Below are 18,580 nucleotides of genomic sequence, written 5' to 3'. Positions count from 1 at the left end.
ATATAAATGATCTAGGCGAGGGAACTAGATGTAATATCTCCAAGTTTGCAGATGACACAAAGCTGCATGGGCATGTGTGCTGTGAGGAGGATGCAGAGAAACTCCAGTATGATTTTGACATGTTGGATTATTGGGCAGATGCATGGCAAATGCAGTATAATGTAGATAAATGCGAGGTTATCCGCTTCGGTGGCAAAAACAGGAAGACAGATTATTATCTGAACTGCAATAGATTGGGAAAAGGGGAAGTGCCACGAGACCTGGGTGTCCTTGTGCACCAGTCGCTGAAGGTAAGCATGCAGGTGCAGCAGGCGGTTAAGAAGGCAAATGGTATGTTGACCTTCATAGCGAGAGGATTGGAGTACAGGAGCAAGGAAGTCTTGCTGCAGTTGTACAGGGCCTTGGTGAGAACACACCTTGAGTATTGTGTGCAATTTTGGTCACCTTATCTGAGGGAGGATGTTCTTGCCATGGAGAGAGTGCAGCGAAGATTCAACAGGCTGATACCTGGGATGGCAGGAATGACGTATGAGGAGAGATTGGGTCGATTAGGCTTATATTAGAGTTTAGAAGAATGAAAGGGGATCTCATTGAAACTTATAAAATTCTAACAGGACTGGACAGACTAGATGCAGGAAGGATGTTCCCGATGGCGGGGGGGTCCAGAACCAGGGGTCAAAGCCTAAGGATAAGGGGTAAGCCATTTAGGACTGAGATGAGGAGGAATTTCTTCACCCAGAAAGTGGTGAACCTGTGGAATTCTCTACCACAAAAGGCAGTTGAGGCCAATTCATTAAATATATTCAAGAAGGAGTTAGATATATTTCTTAAGGCTAAAGAGATCAAGGGATATGGGGAGAAAGCAGGGACAGGGTACTGAATTTGGATGATCAGCCATGATCTCATTAAATGGCGGAACAGGCTCGAGGGGCCGAATGGCCTACTCCTGCTCCTATCTTCTATGTTAAAACCTACCTCTTTCACCAAGCTTTCGGTCATCTGTCCTAATATCTCCTTACGTGGCTTGGTGTCAAATATTGTTTGATAACACTACTCTGAATCGCCTTGGGACATTTTATGATACAAGTTGTTGTTCAGTCCAGTATCAGCAGCCCACCCCTTCCCACCTTCCTGGCCCTCATGGCACTGTTGACGGAGCACCAGCATAGCTGATAGAAAGACAAATCGAGGCACCAGGGGAATGCACAATGTTAGGAAACAGTAGGGTGACTGTTTGGATGCATCTGTCCATTGATCATGTCAAGTTCAAATGCACTTAATTTTTTTGCAGTTATTTAGGGAGGCTGTGCTGTACATTGCCATAACTGTACTATGGTTTGACCTTGCACTTATTCTGTTCTAAGCTTTTGATGGAGGCCTGTTTGCCTTTGGCCACTGCATTAAGCTTCAATGTACACTTACTCTGTTCTATGGAGACTTGCTTATATTTTAGCATTTTTTGTATTAACGTTGACTTAGGGGGAAAAATTCGTGTACACCAAGAGAATTGTCGGTGTCACCGGCAACTCGAGTTAACGGCCGCTGAAAATGGCCACAGTGCTACTGGGCAAAAATTCGTGCCTAGTGCTGGTGACGTGTAGGACAGTGCTAACATATGGAGCAACGCCTCCGACCCGAAGTTCCCGTCCACAGTCATCGCTGCAGCTTCTTACAGCCTCTGGGAGTGAGGCTGTGGAGTTTGCAAGGCATTGTGGGCAATTAAAAGGGTTATGAATTAAAGGGGCAATGCGTTCAAAACTAATAAAAATTACAATGCATTGAAAATTGCAGCTTTCAGCCCTTACTGCCTGTTATAAATCTCATCATTCATCAAGAAACTACTCGTGAAATAATGGTGGGCGGCCAGCTGGTGGTGCTGTCCAAGGAGTATAAATACTCGGGCGTCGGCCCCAGCATTCCAGGGACATTTTGTAAGACAAGGAACTAGTGAAGTACAACTAGACCTCCATGTTCTGAAACAAGTTGATTAAAGCCTTGCTTTATGCACAAACCAAGAGTGTAGTGAGTTTTATTACGTCACTGCCATTCAATAAAAAACTACCATTAACACGAAGTCCCAGATGGGATTCTTCAGCACTCAAAGCTGAATTTCCTTCCGAAACTCAAAAAATGGGAAAAGTGCTTCAGCACTAACACAAATAGCTCAGCAAACCAGGGAAGGGGCACCCAGGGTCTCACACTCAGCAGTCCAGCTTTGTGCAAGGGGCCAACATTGCAAGACAGGTCCTCTACCCACAGGGGCCAGGAGGCCCTCCAGAAAGAAGGATGTGGGACCACATCACCAAAATTGTCACTGCCAGCAGTGTCACCCCACCACCTGGCTCCAGTGCCCAAAGAAGCTTCATGGCCTCAGACCAGTGGTCCAGGTCAGTGAATGCATCTTCAAAAGCCATCTCCTACCAACTTCATAACTAGCCTCACACACTCCTCAATGCACAACTCCCTGTCCCCAATCAGTCACCTACCAACAATCTGTACCAATCACAAGGTACATTTCCCATTCCTAGCCTCAGCTCACCCACTTGGAGGAGACAGTGCAGGTCATTTTTGGCAGGAGCATGGCTGAGCCCTTGGCCAACAGCAGGGCTGAAAGGCTACAAGATGCTGGTATCCTCATACGTTATTCTCCGGCTTTCCCGCCCTCCCCTCACCACAACTCTACCCTTGTGCCTTCCTCATTTCACACACCCAAGAGATGGAGATGGAGGAGGAGGAGGAAGATGGAGGAGGAGGAGGTGGAGGAGGAGGAGGAGGAAGAAGGGGAAGAAGAAGATGGAAGATTAATTTGACACTCCCAGCCACCAGCTTCTCAAGGTCGACCAGCAAGGCCATTTGCAGTGTCCCCCACTGAAAGTCAGCAGCCTTCCACCAGCCATGCTGCAGCCACTGGGGTAGCACTGCATAACATGATCAGTAGGATAGGCAAAGGCACACACAAGACAGTCACTAAGAGAATGCATAAAGGTGATGAGTTGATTTCTTGCTATCATATTGGATGGATAGGTGTATAAAGTTGGATTGGAAAGTCTGCTTTGTGGTGGCTTTTATTTCAGCATCATGACCAGTGATGGTCAGTAACAGAGGGAAGGTAAGGTGTGGGACTGATGTTGGAAGGGGAATTGGGGTTGTTGTCACTGGGTCCGCAGGCGGATGATTCCATCCCAGATATCCCGGCCACAAAGGGGCTGTCTGGGATGCATTCTTCCATCTGCTTCCTCCTCTTCTGCTTCCTCCTCTTTGGCTTCCTCCTCTTCTGTTTCTTCCTCTTCCCTCTGCGAGCGGATGCTGTAAATCTGAAATGACAGCATAAAATGCTAGAAATACTCAGAAAGGCAGGCAGCATCTTGACCTGAGATGGATTTTGCCTGACTTGTTGAGTATTTCCAGCATTTTCTGTCTACTCAGAGGCCTTCCTTTATCATCCGAAGCTTTGCAAGAGTCCAGCAGCACTTCTTACACACTTAAAAAAACTTTTAACATCTATTGCAGTAAGCCACTACTTTAATAAAATCAAAAAAAACCAGTCCAAAAGTTTAAATGCAAACTTAGTTGAAAGATGTGTGTGTCCCTTTGGCTGACAGCGCCTCCGACAGTCTATTTGCACGCTGGGTTTCTCTGGCGTGGTTATGACCCAACGTTGAACTCAACGCTAGGGTTGAAGTTGGGTGTGGTGACGTCAAGTCGGTGTGCGATGTTACCAATCCACCATTTTTTTTGCAGGGTGGTACTATTTACCAGCAGCGCAATGGGGACGTCAAAAATGGAGGACGCCATGGAACCCACCATTTTTTGCAGGTAACAGGTGGCGTAAAGCCTCCAAACTTTGAGTCATTATTCTCTGGTTTGTTAATCATCGAGCTCAGTCATACAGGAAAGGGTGCACTCACTCAGTGTATACTTATTCACCCAGGTGATGACAATTGGCATAGTGATATCAGAGCAAAGAGGACTGATGTGTTGTCATGTGCTTGGGTGGGTATTGGTTTCAGATAATCTTTATTAGCAAGTGTAGGAAAAGGTGAGAAAGCTGCATTCTGTAGGTGAAGGTAATTAGGTACTGAAGACCTCTGTAATCAGCCACCCTCTGACAGTCTTGACAGCTTCAAGTGACAACACATCTGAGCAGGCATCATCCACGGGCTCCGGGGCCTGCAGCTCAGGATCTTTTGGTGCAATGGCCTCCTTGCCAGGTATGCCCAGACTGAGCCTTGCTTGTAATGCAAAATTGTGAAGTATGCAGCAGGCCACAATTATTTTTGACATCCCAACTGGCACGTACTGGAAGACACCTACTGACTTGTCCAGGCACCTGAATCGTCATTTTAGAAAATATACGATATGCTTTGTCCCCCAGGATCTATCCGTCCATTCAGCTCCTTGAATAGCTGTGTGATGGCTGAATGCTACAAGATGTTTAAGAACATAAGAATTAGGAGCAGGTGTATGCCATACGGCCCCTCGAGCCTGTTCCGCCATTCAATAAGATCACGGTTGATCTTCGATCTCAACTCCACTTTCACGCCCGATTCCCATATCCCTTCATTCCCCTAGAGTCCAAAAATCTATCTATTTCAGCCTTGAATATACTCAACGATTCAGCATCCACAGCCCTTTGTGATAGAGAATTACAAGGATTCACAACCCTCTGAGTGAAGGAATTCCTCCTCATCTCAGTTTTAAATGGCTACCCCTTAGCCTGAGACTACACCCCTCATTCTCGACGCTCCAGCCAGGGAAAATAACCTCCCAGCATCAAGCCTGTCAATCCCCCTCAGAATCTTATATGTTTCAATGAGATCACCTCTCATTCTTCTAAACTCCAGAGAGTATAGGCCCAATCTATTCAATCTCTCCTCATAGGACAATCCTCTCATCCCAGGAATCAATCTAGTGAACCTTCCTTGCACTGCCTCTAAGGCAAGTATATCCTTCCACAGATCAGGAGACCAAGATATAGTGGATGCATTGACTGATCTCCCAAATTTCTAGATTTTAGAACAGTCCCAGCGGATTGGAAGGTAGCAAATGTAACCCCGCTATTCAAGAAAGGAGGGAGAGAGAAAACAGGGAACTACACGCCAGTTAGCCTAACATCAGTCATTGGGAAAATGCTGGAATCCATTATGAAGGAAGTGGTAACTGGGTAGTTGGAAAATCATAATCTGATTAGGCAGAGTCAACATGGTTTTATGAAAGGGAAATCATGTTCAACAAATAAATTAGAGTTTAAAGATGTATCTAGCAGGGTAGATAAAGGGGAACCAGTGGATGTACTGTATTTGGATTTTCAATAGGCATTTGATAAAGCGCCACATAAAAAGTTGCTACGTAAGATAAGGGCTCATGGGGTTGGGGGGTAACATATTAGCATGGATAGGGGATTGGTTAATGGACAGAAAACAGAGAGTAGGGATAAATGGGTCATTTTCCAGTTGGCAGGCTGTAACTAGTGGGGTGCCGCAAGGATCAGTGCTTGGGCCTCAGGTATTTACAATCTATATTAATGACTTCGATGAAGGACCGAGTGCAATGTATCCAAGTTTGCTGACGATACAAAGCAAGGTGGGAAAGTAAGCTGTGAGGAGGACACAAAATTCTGCAAAGGTATATAGACAGGTTTAGTGAGTGGGCAATAAGGTGGCAGATGGAGTATAATGTGGGGAAATATGAGTTTATTCACTTTGGTAGGAAGAATAGAAAAACAGAATATTTTTTAAATGGTGAGAAACTATTAAATGTTTGTGTTCAGAGAGGTTTAGGTGTCCTCATACAGGAAACACAGAAAGTTAGCATGCAGCTACAGCAAGCAATGAGGAAAGCAAATGCATGTTGGCCTTTATTGCAAGGGGGTTGGAGTACAAGGAAGTCTTACTGAAATTGTACAAGGTTTTGGTGAGACCACACCTGGAGTACTGTGCACAGTTTTTGTCTTATCATCTAAGAAAGGGTATACATGCCTTAAGCTGTAAGGGCTGAAAACTGCATATTTTTACATCATTTTTATTTTTGTTATTTCAGAAGGCATTGCCCTTTTAAGAAAACGACAATGCATTGCCCTTTTAAGATCCCACAATGCTTTGCAAAATCACAGCCTCACTTTCAGAGGCTGTGCGAAGCTGCAGCGCCGCTTCTGGATGCCACATTGGGGCTTGATCCTGGGACGAATGCCACCAGGAGGACATTATACGGTAAGTTTAGTGCTGGGTCCCCAGCGCCAATTTTTCAGTCCTGTCCGCACCACCATTTTCGGCAGCTGTTAACCCACGGCCGGGGTGGCACCGGCAGATTTCATAACGGCTACAAAGTTTTAGGCCCCTGTCCCTTCCTGTCACACTCTGCCTATCTTTACCCAAATCGCTACACTGCTGCATTGCCTTGATTTTTCTCTTTAGATTTCTAAATTTCCTCTCACCTGACCCCTCCCCCCACCACCCTTTTTAGTTTAAAGCCCCATTTTCAGCCCTAGTTATTCAATTCGCCAGAACACTGGTCACAGCCGGTTTAGGTGGAGCCCGTCCCAATGGAACAGCTCCTTCTTTTTCCAGTACTGGTGCCAGTACCCTATGAATCGAAACCCTTTCCTCCCACACAACTCTTTGAGCCACACATTTAACTCTCTGATCTGCTTGTCCCTATGTCAATCTGCACGTGGCTCAGGTAACAATCCAGAGATTATTACCTTTGAAGTTCTGCGTATTAATTTGGACCCTAGCTCCTCAAACCCTCTCAGCAGAACCTCATTCCTAGTTCTACCTATGTCGTTGGTTCCTACCTGGACCACGACAACTGGATACTCCCCCTCCCACTCTAAATTCCTCTCCAGCCGCGAGGAGATATCCTTAACCCAGGCAACACAGCCTACGGATCTCCCGATCATGGCTGCAGAGAACAGTATCTATCCCCTGACTATACTGTCCCCTACCACAACAACATTCCTTTTCACTCTTCCCACCTGAATGGCCTCCTGTACCACGGTGTCGTGGTCAGTTTGCTCATACACCCTGCAGACTTTGCCCTCATCTGTTGGATAAGGGTAAAGGGAGTCAAGGGTTATGGGGAACGGGCAGGGAAGTGGAGTTGAGGCCAAGATCAGATCAGCTATGATCTTATTGAATGGTGGAGCAGGCTCAAGGGGCCAAATGAACTACTCATGCTCCTACGTCTTTATGTTCTTATGTAAAGGTCGAGGCTCCTCCAACACAGCAACTGGGATCCCCTTACCTGCCTGAGTTGCAGTCACACTCTCATTTCTCTGACCAGGAACCAGACCCACAGGGTGTGACTGCCTCTGGATCAAAGTGTCCCGGTAACTCTCCCTCTCCCTGATGCCCCACAATGTCTGCACCTCAGACTCCAGCTCAACAATTCTGAGCTGAAGTTTTTCGAGATGCAGACACTTAGGCCCCGATTTTCGGGCAGCTGTCGGGCGGCTTTTCATGCGGCCGTGGTCCGAAAATCGCGGAAAAAGCGGGTCGGGACCCCCCCCGCCTGATTCCCCGCCCCGTCCGACTTTCGGACCGCCGTTTCCACGCGCCCCGCTTCAGTCCCGCCCGCCGCTGGCAGGACTGCTCATCGGAGCACTAATCACCAATGATCACCTTGTTAAGGACGATTTTCCCGTGCCGTTACGACTTTGGGGCTTTCCCCACCTGAAACCCGCCTGCGGGGAACCCTGCCGATGAGAGCTGGCGTGAAAACAGCTGGCTTGCATGCTTGCAGCAGCAGGTCGCTGAGGGCTGAAGAGATTTAAAGAGGCAGCATTTGCAGGCTGCAGGACCTTGTTGTTCAAGGCTTGGGGAACTATTTGAAGCCTTAGGAGCAGCTGCAGAAAGTTGGAGCCTCATACACTTCTTCAGTGTGAGCTCCTGGGAAGCCCCTCTCACCACCCTAACTCAGGACCTCCTCAACCGAGGCATCTGCTAGAAGCATGGGAGGCCTTTGGCACCTTCCCGTCCTGGCATTAGAGGATCTCCAACAGCAGAGGTGGCAGTAGCAGAATCAGGAACAGCAGGATGATTACCAGGAGCACCAGGCTGCTGCTCACTCACCTGAAGCTGCACAAGCCAGAAGGGGCCAGCGCTTGGAAGTGGCTTGAGGGCATCTTGCTGCGCTTTAGGGGGCCAGTGGGACCTGTTTCTGCACTGGCAGTCCTACTCAGAAGGACTTCCATGAAGATCTGGTTTCTCTGTTCAACAGATGGCCAACGCTCCTCAAGAGATGTCATTCTCTTATGAGCACTCACCATGTTTTCAGTATGCTGGCGAGTTATCTCCTCCATGGAGGTTGCCAACCTTTCCATGGTGATGCGTTCATGCACCAATGACTCCACAAAGGCTCTGCTCATGGTCGCTATGGACTCCTCCATTCGCTCCACACTCGCAGCGACCCTGGAGACAAAACCTGCCAGAGACTCCTGCATCTGTGCATGGAGATCCATCACCTCTTCTCTTGCGGATGGACCCAGAGGCAGAGGGTCGAGATGCAGCACAGCTGAGCTGAGCTGGCAGAGCCCTGCGCCCTCCGACGAGGACTCTCCACTGCTGTCCCTGTCTCCAGTATCTGCTGAGGCTCACTTGTCAGCTGTGAAACACCAGGTGACAACACTACTCTATGTCCCGAAGGTCCCCCCGAGGTGTGAGTGTCTGCGCTGGTGCTAGGTGCGCTTACTTCTGCTGACGCTGCACCCTCAGAGGTTGGAGCTTCCTCTGAGGAGTCTGGCTGCACAGCCTCTTCCTCCTCCACAGTGAGGACGGGGGCTCTGGATGGTACTGTGGGGGAGTAAAGGAAGGAGTTACAGATGTAATGCCAAGGTTCCACTGGTGACTCCCAGCGAGTTGGCATCTGCTGACACCTGCATCCATGCAGCATTGGTCTCAGTGGGAGGCCTCTTCCTCCCTGACCTAGGGAAGAGGACCTCCTTGTGGGCCCTAACCCCATCCAATAATGCCTGTAGTGAAGCCTCGTCGAATTTGAAGGCAGCTCGGGGTCTGGCACTGGCCACAGCTGCTGCAGGCTCCTCTGCCATCCTGTATGGTTCATTTGGAAGCCTTCAGATGATGCAGTGCTTGCTATGGACCTTGAAAGCACCACGAATGATGACATCATACTGTGGGGATTTCTGACTCGATTTAGACAATTAGCAAGGCTTCCCACATGCTGGGAATTAATTGGCCAATTGAGGGAAAATTGCGTGGGGCTGGCTGACACTTTTTTGTGTGTGTCAGAAACCCCACATTCGGGGAAATCCGACCATTCCCCACACAAGCCGAAAATCGGGGCCTTACTCTCAATGCTCTCCACAAATTCCCACATGCTGCAGTTGCGGCACACCACCTGCACTGCCATCCCTATAAAACCTTTTTTATTTGTTTAATTAATTAAAGTTTATGGGAAAGAAATTCGGTATCGCCCCATTTGGGGTGCAATTATTGGCCGGGTGCAAAGATTAGCGCCTGGCGCTAATTATCGCCTCCGACTGCAAACTTGGCTTTTATTGCACCTGGAGGTGATTGGAGCGCTAAATCAGGTGCTACACATCTCTCTTAAGGCGCTAACGCCGAGGAGCGAGGCGCTACCTCAGAGCGCTGGTGAAGCTCATGTGATGTCAGTCAGCAATGGAACACAGACACACTGGCACCGTCAGCCAGTTCTTAAAGGGGGGGGTTGATCTTGCTCTCCATCCACACCCTGCTAATTGCAGCCTTGAATCTCGGCCTGGAGAGACCTGTACATCAAATCTGCTGGCAAGAACAATGGAGAGGCCCAGGGAAAGAGCTCAGAGTGCAGCCCCCATAGTCTCTTCTAAATCGATGCAAGGAAGGTCAAATCAAAATGAACCTGCAAAATGCTACTCAGATCCCAAAACTCCTTCACACAGCATTGAATCTCTCCAGAAGTCTCTCTTTCTCTCTCTCAGAATGCGTGGTGCAAAAATGTCGCCGACAAAAAAAGGCAGGAAGCGGTCGCCTTTAAATAGCGCTCTCCCAGTCTCTTCCCGACTGCAAAACGTTCCCCTCTACCTGTTGTTGCTAGCAGCAGGTGGAAAGGCAGGGGGCGCCACTCAATATCCGGTCCGGGGTGCTACACGCTCGACTGACGTCATGATCTGCGGGCGCAGGAGATCGTGGCGGTAGTGTTTTGCGCCGCTGCAAAATGTCTAGTTAATTTCACGAGCGGCGCAAACATCGCCGCGCCCGGGCGCCAGTTGCTTTGCGACTCATTAGCGCCCTCTTAAGGCACTAACGGGAGGCGCAAAGCAATTGAATTTTTCCCCCTATGTATTTAAATCAACTTCGCTTATATTTTTTAATTAATTACTTAGTCTAGTTTAAGTTATAGATAGGTTAAATTAATATTTACCTGTAACTTACGCCACCACCTCCGTGTTTACTCATGTGACTCGGCCAACGTTGTCTACCTCATACGTTGCAGGAAAGGATGCCCCATCGGCGAGACCATGCAGACACTGCGACAACGGATGAACGGACACCGCACAACAATCGCCAGGCAGGAGTGTTCCCTCCCAGTCGGGGAACACTGCAGCAGTCAAGGACATTCAGCCTCCGATCTTCGGGTAAGCATTCTCCAAGGCGGCCTTCGAGACACATGACAACGCAAAATCGTCGAGCAGAAACTGATAAGCCAAGTTCTGCACTCATGAGGAGGGCCTCAACCGGGATCTTGGGTTCATGTCACGCTACATGTAACCCCACCTGACGTAGAGTCATCCAGACTCGAGTCGTCGTTGGCTTGTTCTCTCTGCACAGATGTGGCCGGACCTGCTGTGATTTCCAGCAAAGGTTTTTGTTTTTTTTCTGTTTTTCATACAGACCCCAGCATCTGCAACATTTGACCCCTTGTGACCCCACCTCATTGTTTTTTGATGTAATGTTTTCCTGACTGACCTGTTTGGACACCATTCACACCTTTGATTGCTGTGATTATCTCTCTGCCGAGGTGTGATAAAGGGCAGTTAGAAAGATTACCTGTAATCATCTGGCAGTTTTCTCTGACTATATAAGCTGTGCCTGTATGCTTCTCTTCACTTCACTTGACGAAGGAGCAGCGCTCCGAAAGCTTGTGATTTCAAATAAAGCTGTTGAACTATAACCTGGTGTTGTGTGACTTCCTACATCCGTGTTTATTGTGACGTCACTTTCTCAAATTCCCTCGGTGTTTGTTTTACGTGCTCAGCCGATTCTGCCACTGCTGTTTAAATCTCCTCAGGTCTCTCTCGCGGTGCTCTGTGCTCTGCCCAATGCATGATGTCGTGGCAGCTTCCTGCATGCTGTGTTGACGTGCAGTGTCCATTGCTTTGCATCACAAACAATCTGCACATTCAGCGAGTGGAACTTCTTCCTGTTGATGTTGGACAGTGACCTCCAAGTTGGTGCCTTTAGAGCCACGTGATTACCGTGGATAGCCCCCACCACCAAGGGAAACAAGCGAGGCTGTAGAGCTAATGGGCTCTGTCTCTCTGTGCATCATGCCATAGTTGATGGTCAGGTGCTCTTCAGTAAAGAGCATTTGTCACCTGGCGAATGCAGACCCTTATAGCCCCTGGCTATTGCATAGGCCCTCCATAGCTTACTTGAAGGCTTTGGATCCATAAAAATTCAGCTTCATTTGTACAGATAATGATGTGCATGCAGACTGTGGCTTGAGGTATTCTTCTAAAATGTCACACAGATGGCCTACAGCTTCCTTGGAGAAGCGCAGTCTACTGATTATAGCTCCTCAGAAAGGTTTTGTATGACCTGTGCTGCCTGAACACTCTCTTGAGAGGGGGTAGTAGGGAGTGGGATGCTGCCCTCTGCCATGATGCCTCACTCTCATAGCCTCTTCTCTTGGCGGCTCCTCTTCCTCCATTATAAAACAGTAGTGGTATGCTGATTGGATAGCCCATACCCGGTGCTTAGTCATGTAGATCGTGGGCAGGGGGTTTGGGTTGAAATCTCGGATGTAGTGAGACTGACAGTACTGTAGTAATGTATAGTGCAGGTCTCACTGAGAAAACCTTTAAAAAAAAATTACTCGGAAGCTTGCAAGTAAACTGCAGAAATTCAGCAAAAAATTTTGGGGACTCTTCAGTGCCCAGCTCTTCAGATACATCCAAATTAGGTGACGGGGGGCATGCTGCTCCTCTTATATCCGGGTGTAAAATCAGGGATTGCCCATCAGCTGCACCAGTGGATAGGGGTGGGGGGGAGCGGGAGAGGAAGAACTATGGAAATGAGCGGTACAGGGTTTTTAAGGGTGAGTGGTAAAACCAGCTAAAAAGAGCAAGGGAACTCACATGTTGTGATGTTTCAATACAAAAGCAGCGGAAATCACTTGCACATGAGTTCTCTCATTAAAAATCGGCACTACGCTGCACATATGTCATTGTTACAGCAAAAATACAAGGAATAGCAGGTCACTGATTTCCACTGCCACTTGCATTACCATCCTACTTCAAACAGCAGATTGTGTGTCTACAGCACTGCTGACCTGCACACTTTTAAATCTGCTCTCTTCCTTGAGCCTGAGTTTTTAAAAAAAATTCATTTGCGGGATGTTGGCGTCGCTGGCAAGACCAGCATTTATTGCCCATCCCGAGTTACCCTTGAGAAAGAAGGTGGTGTTGAGCCTCCTTCTGGAACCACTGCATCCGTGTGGTGAAGGTACTCCCACAGTGCTGTTAGGTAAGGAGTTCCAAGATTTTGGCCCAGCAACAACGAAGGAACGGCAATGTATTTCCAAGTCAGGATGGTGTGTGACTTGAAGGGGAAATTGGAGGTGGTGGTGTTTCCCCCACTTCTATTAGCATTGGGGAAATGATGGGTAAATCACAAACATTGCATTTTGCTCACTATAACCAAATTAAAATCACAGTAATATACCTATTTACTGATAATAGGAAAATCTAGCCCACAGTATCTAGATAGTAAGATAGTGTGTACATTTTAAAATTCAAATTCCAAACCTGGCCTTTCCGAAACTTCAATGGATTATTTGATCTGATAAGCTGCCTTGAGCCTGTGTCACCTCTTCTGCCATATATGATAATGAAGACATTAGCTACTGTGCCACCATTCCAAAGATCTCCAGTTACAACAAGGATCTCATACTGAGTCACTGAAAGTAAAAACTTAAGATTAATGTCTTGCACATCAATTTTCTTTTCATAACTTATTTACTGAATTAACAGAAACTCTAACATTAGCACAGAGACAAATTACAAATAATTTATCAATCATACTTAAGAGCTAGGGATGAACCAAAACAACAGTAAATTGTACTTATATGCACTAGAAGATCAAGGCACTTTTCTGAGAAATGAGGAACAGATGCGAAGCCATGGGAGAGAGGGGTTAGGAGAAGTGACTGAAAGGCTATGTCAAAACATGAGTTGAAGGAAGACAGAGAAGCAAAGAAGCAGAGGGATTTAGGAAGGGTATGGCTGAGATGACTCAAAGCTGTCTCATTAATGGTGGGGACAAAGGGTGTGGGCATGCACAGAAAGCCAGAGTTTGTGAGTTGATGGGAGAGAAGGGGATGCATGGCTGGAAGAGGTAGGGAGGTGCTAGGCCATGGAGGGATTTATAGACAAGGATAAGGACTTTTACAAAAGCAAAATACTGCAGATGTTGGAATTCTGAAATAAAAACAAAAAATACTGGAAATACTCAGCAGGTCAGGCAGCATCTGTGGAGATAGAAACAAAGTTAGCGTTTCAGGTTGATGACCTTTCGTCAGAACTGGTCAGACTTTTAATTTGATGCTTAAGGGGACAGGTATAAATTAGCAAGTACACAGGATAATGAGTAACCAGACTTCGTGTGGGATAGGATGTGATTAGCTGCATTTTAGACAAGTTGAAATTTATGGAGGATTGGAGGCTAGCAAGGAAAACATTGAAGTAATTGAGTATGAAGCAGTAAGAGCATGGGTAAAGATTTCAGCGGTGAGACAGAAACGGACAATGTTGCAGAGTTAGAAGTAAGCAGATTTGGTGATGTAGAGGATGTGAAGTATCAAGGTCAAACATAATGCTGAGGCTGCACACATGTTTTATTTTGTCTGAACAAGTGATCAGGGATGGGGATGGCATCAGTGACATGAAAGCTGAATTTATGGCAGACACTAAAACCAATAGTCTTTTGATGTTCAGCGAGAGGAGGTTGTGACTCATTCAAAACTTGATGTCAGATAGACAGTCAAATAGCATGGAGTGGTAATGGAATCAAGATAAATGGTGAAGTGTTAGAACTAGATGTCAGCAGCATACATATGGAAGCTGGCATGCCTATGGATGATGTTACCGATGGGCAACATATCGATGAGGAAGAGGAGGTAACCACAGGTAGAACCTTGGGAGAATTCTGGAGGTGACGATGCTGGGAAGAGAGGAAAAGCCATTGCTGGAAATGCACTTCACCAGATAGGTCGGAGTGGATCCATGCAAAGGCAGTGCCATGGACATGAGTAATGGAGAAAAGGTGTTGGAGAATGGCATGGTCAGCTGCATCAAACACTGTGGAGAGGCTGAGGAGAACAAGGAGGGATAATGCTTCATGGTCACAGTCACAGAGAATATCATTCATGACTTTGGCTAGGGCCATTTCAATGCTGTGAGATGGGTGGAAACTGAACTGGATGGATTCAAACAGGATGTTACAAGAGAGATGGGCATGGAACTGGGAGATGATGAAGTGCTTGAGGACCTTAGAAGGAAAAAGGAAGTTTTAGAAATAAGGCGGTTTTGAACAAAAAAGAGAAGGTGCCAGAGGAAAAGGAACTGTTAATGTCATGGGAGTTGGGAGGGGTAGTTGAATGATCAACAGCAGAGTGGGGAGAAGATCAAAGGAACACAAGGTGAGTTTGGAAAGGCTGAGGGAAATGAGGGAGAAACTGGAAAGTGCCAAGAGTTCAGGTCTAGTGTGGTAGAAGGCTGGAGGGAAATTGGGGACAGAAAGGGAGGAGAAGGGGAGGAAAAGGGCAGAGGAGGCTGAATGGACAGTTTTGACCTTAGAGATGGAGAAATCCTTGAACTACTTGCATTTGGAATTGGAGGTGAGGGATGGAGGGGCAGGAAAATGGGAATTGAGGAAAGAAAGTGGTTTAAAAACAGAAAAGAAGTTGAATTTCTCACTCCTTTTAAACTATTACCTATGCTAATTTCAGTTTGTTATGCTAGCTTTATGCAAATAATTGTAACGTATTAACAAGTTTTGGCCAGTGATTCAATGGCATTAATGCCAGCTTTCAATACTGTGTCAAAATCAAATCATATCTATGAAGAACAGAAATAAGTTCAGACAATTCTTAGAGAATTGCACTAGCATTACCAGACCCTAAAAGTTAGCCACTTTCCCTCCACGTTAATCATCCAACTGTGCTTTACTCATCTGGATTCAGGTGCTTTCTATTCATCACAAACTATCAAAGAATTTAGCACAGAGACCCCTTGATCTGCATGGCAGACTGCAACCTCACATTAGGTGGCTTAGATCTGTATCGGAGATTTAGTTTGAGGAGCTGGAGTAAACTCAGGTCGAAATAAATCTCAATTCCAACTAAGGTCAATTTGATAGCCCTAGTAGCTTATTATTGTAGTATTTTATTCTGTTCTTTTTTTGCGGGTGGTGGGGGGTGCTATGCTGGGGTCAACAGGTGAGGGTAAATTTGACAAACTTATGCTCCTGGTACAGAGCTTTGCCTGATCAGAGCACATTCAAAACTTCAGATAGGAAGATTACTAGAACCCGGTGGATTCTGTTGGAACCTGTTCCATTTGGCCTGTCTTTGACCGCGCCCCAAATCACAGCAAGAAGGTCATTTATCCATTGGGGCAGACATCGCGGCAGTAATGGGACTACTGAAGCATTAATGCCACTGACTTCGGAGTGCCACCTTGCTGCTCTGATGGGGAGTACAGGTCGGTCTGGCTGAGGATCTGATGGCCAAAAATTTAGTTCGCTGCTGCTCCCTCGCTGGTACGCCTCATGTGCAAATGGAATCTTGATCGATTGCCATTTGAGAAAAGTATTGTGGGGCCCACATATAGCCCCGTATGGCAAGTATGCCGGTTTCATGCAGGTGTACTTACTGCTGGCCATTAAGAGACATAACTGATGCAATTTCCAGGAGAATCTTAGATCATGGAAATGCAGCACCCAAAAGTTATATTAACCTTGGGAGGAGGCCAAGCAAAAGATGTTCATGTAGGAACCAAATTAGGGGCAGAAACTTGTTGGAATATAATTTCTATGCTTTTTGTTTTGGTCTTCACAATCATAAGAAATTATCAATGGATTACAATATTGTATTTCCAATTTTATTTTCGAAGTATTAGGTGAAGTTGCCACTATGGTCTTATGAATATTGCCCAGTGTTGCATTATTAAGCTATATAAATCAGGTTCAATGCTGAGTTAGCTGATTTTGGCCAGGACAGGTCCTCCAATTTATCTCAACACCCATGTGTTAGGGAGGGAAAAAACAGCCAATGCTCCTGTTTCTATTGTTCCTTTCATTCAATCTGCTGTTAATGCGCATGTGTAAAACAGGATTAAGCTCAAGGTGATGCCCTCCAAGGTTTAACAGACTGCTAACACTCACTGCTTAGGCTCACACAGGCTGAAGAATGAACACTTGGGCAAAGTACTGGAGAACTACCACAGAATCATACCCACGAAGAGTCAACACCTTCAGGTGAGAGGAAAATGAAGAACATTGTTGTGGGGAAGGATTAAGGTCCAGAAATCAACAAATGTTGATTGCTTGTTTTAGTAATGAACCTAACCCACATCATACAAATCTATTTGTTTTAAATGGAATTTCATTTGATTGCAACAAATTGCAATTCACCAAGTTAAACTGAGGCTGTCCCCTCTTGTGACTCTTTCATTTGTTTTAACTGTGAGTCCAAAGGACTACAATTCCATACTCTCGCTTTCTGTTTGTGTTGCAAGCAGTTTCAAACACAGCCCCTTCACTATTCTCCTGATATGTGCCTACACCATCTGTGGTGCACACGTCAGGACTGCCAACACAGTACACTCGTATCACCTCAACTATTATCGTCATGGTGATACTGCATCAGAAGAAGCCACTGCTGTCATAACCCTAAATTTTATTCATTGTTCAAAGCCATAGGCCCTGATTTTCCCGAAGGTGCGGGGAATTGTTGGGTTCCCCGAATGTCGGGTTCTGACCCGAATCTAAATGGGTCAGCCAGCTGCAAGCAATTTTCCCTCAATTGGCCAATTAATTTCCAGCGTGTGGGCACCCTTGCTAAGTGTCCATTTCCAGTCAGAAAGCCCCACATTATGATGTCATCATTTGTGGTGCTTTTAAAGTGTCCAGCAAGCTTCTCAACCTCTGCAGGCTTCCCAACCAGTCGGACAGAATGGCACAGGAGCCTGCACCAGCTGCTGCCAGCGGCAGAGGCCGAGCTGCCGCCAAATTTGACGAGACCTCATTGCAGATATTGGTGGATGGGGTTAGGGCCCACAGGGAGGTCCTCTTCCCTAGCTCAGGGAGGAAGAGGCCTCCCAAAGAGACCAGGGCTGCCTGGATGGAGGTGGCTGCAGAGGTCAACTCTCTGGGAGTCACCCGTCGGACCTGGATGCAGTGCAGGAAGCGCTTCCATGACCTTCACCACACAGGAAAAGTAAGTACGAAGGTTCCATCACCCTCAACCTGATCCCCATTGCCTTTCCCCAACAGCACTCAGCTTCAGCGATCTCTTCCACCACATTCCACTTCACAGTCACATCCATGCACCCTTACCCATTCCCTATCTCTCTATGCTCACATTCACATAACTATTCCACCATGCAGCCCTCACACTGCCTCTCACTCTGATGCTTGGAACACAACTGACAACACACAGGGAGGGCCCTTGGTCTTGCAGCCTCACACCATCTTTGTCTCCTTCTAAGTATCTATGCTATGCAATCTCTACACTCACTCCTGCACTCTCACTCAAACTCCACTTGTCTCCCTCATTGCAGGAAAAGAGAGCTCATAATAGACGAGAGCGTGCGAGGACTGGAGGAGGACCACCCTCAATCGCCCACCTGACCCCCTGGGAGGAAGGAGTGATGGAGATTGTTGGGACGGACGTGGCTGCGGAAGCTGGGGAAGGAGAGACAGGAGCAAGCCTGCAAGCTGGTGACAGAATAGTTCCCCATCTCTCTCATTGACATAGCATGAGTTGCTGATATGATTCTGAAGCCACATCATTTGGACTTATGAGCATCTGCCAAATCCAATGTGCAAGTAGCCTTGGCATCACGTCTCTAACTCTTTCCTTTATTCCCCCACAGGACCATCCGGAGCCCCCGTCACCACTGCCGAGGAGGAAGAGGCTTTGCAGCCAGACTCCTCAGAGGAAGCTCCAGCCTCTGAGGGCGCAGCGTCAGCAGAAGTAAGCGCACCCAGCACCAGCGCAGATACTCACACCTCGGTGGTACCTTCGGGACATAGAGTAGCGTTGTCACCTGGTGTATCACAGCTCACAAGTGAGCATCAGCAGAGTGTGGAGACAGGGACAGCAGTGGAGAGTCCTCATC

At 47.0% G+C, this 18,580-nt stretch overlaps 1 protein-coding gene across 3 annotated transcripts in view; it reads right to left on the bottom strand.

Annotated features, from left to right (window-relative positions):
• The window catches only part of LOC147114887 (oxygen-regulated protein 1), a 265,992-nt gene that overhangs the window by 82,205 nt on the left and 165,207 nt on the right, over positions 1 to 18,580 (bottom strand). For all 3 annotated transcript variants that reach the window (XM_085992956.1, XM_085992954.1, XM_085992955.1), the window contains one exon: positions 12,986 to 13,137. In XM_085992956.1, the coding sequence (XP_085849082.1) occupies positions 12,986 to 13,137 (152 nt within the window). The remainder of the gene's footprint in view (positions 1 to 12,985; positions 13,138 to 18,580) is intronic.

This window comes from Somniosus microcephalus, chromosome 7 (genome assembly GCF_052327205.1).
Source record: "Somniosus microcephalus isolate GS21.2 chromosome 7, FLI_Smic_1.0, whole genome shotgun sequence".
Lineage (NCBI taxonomy): Eukaryota > Metazoa > Chordata > Chondrichthyes > Squaliformes > Somniosidae > Somniosus > Somniosus microcephalus.
The sequence above is the reverse complement of the archived record's forward strand: the minus strand, read 5'-3'. Positions and strand labels throughout refer to the sequence as shown.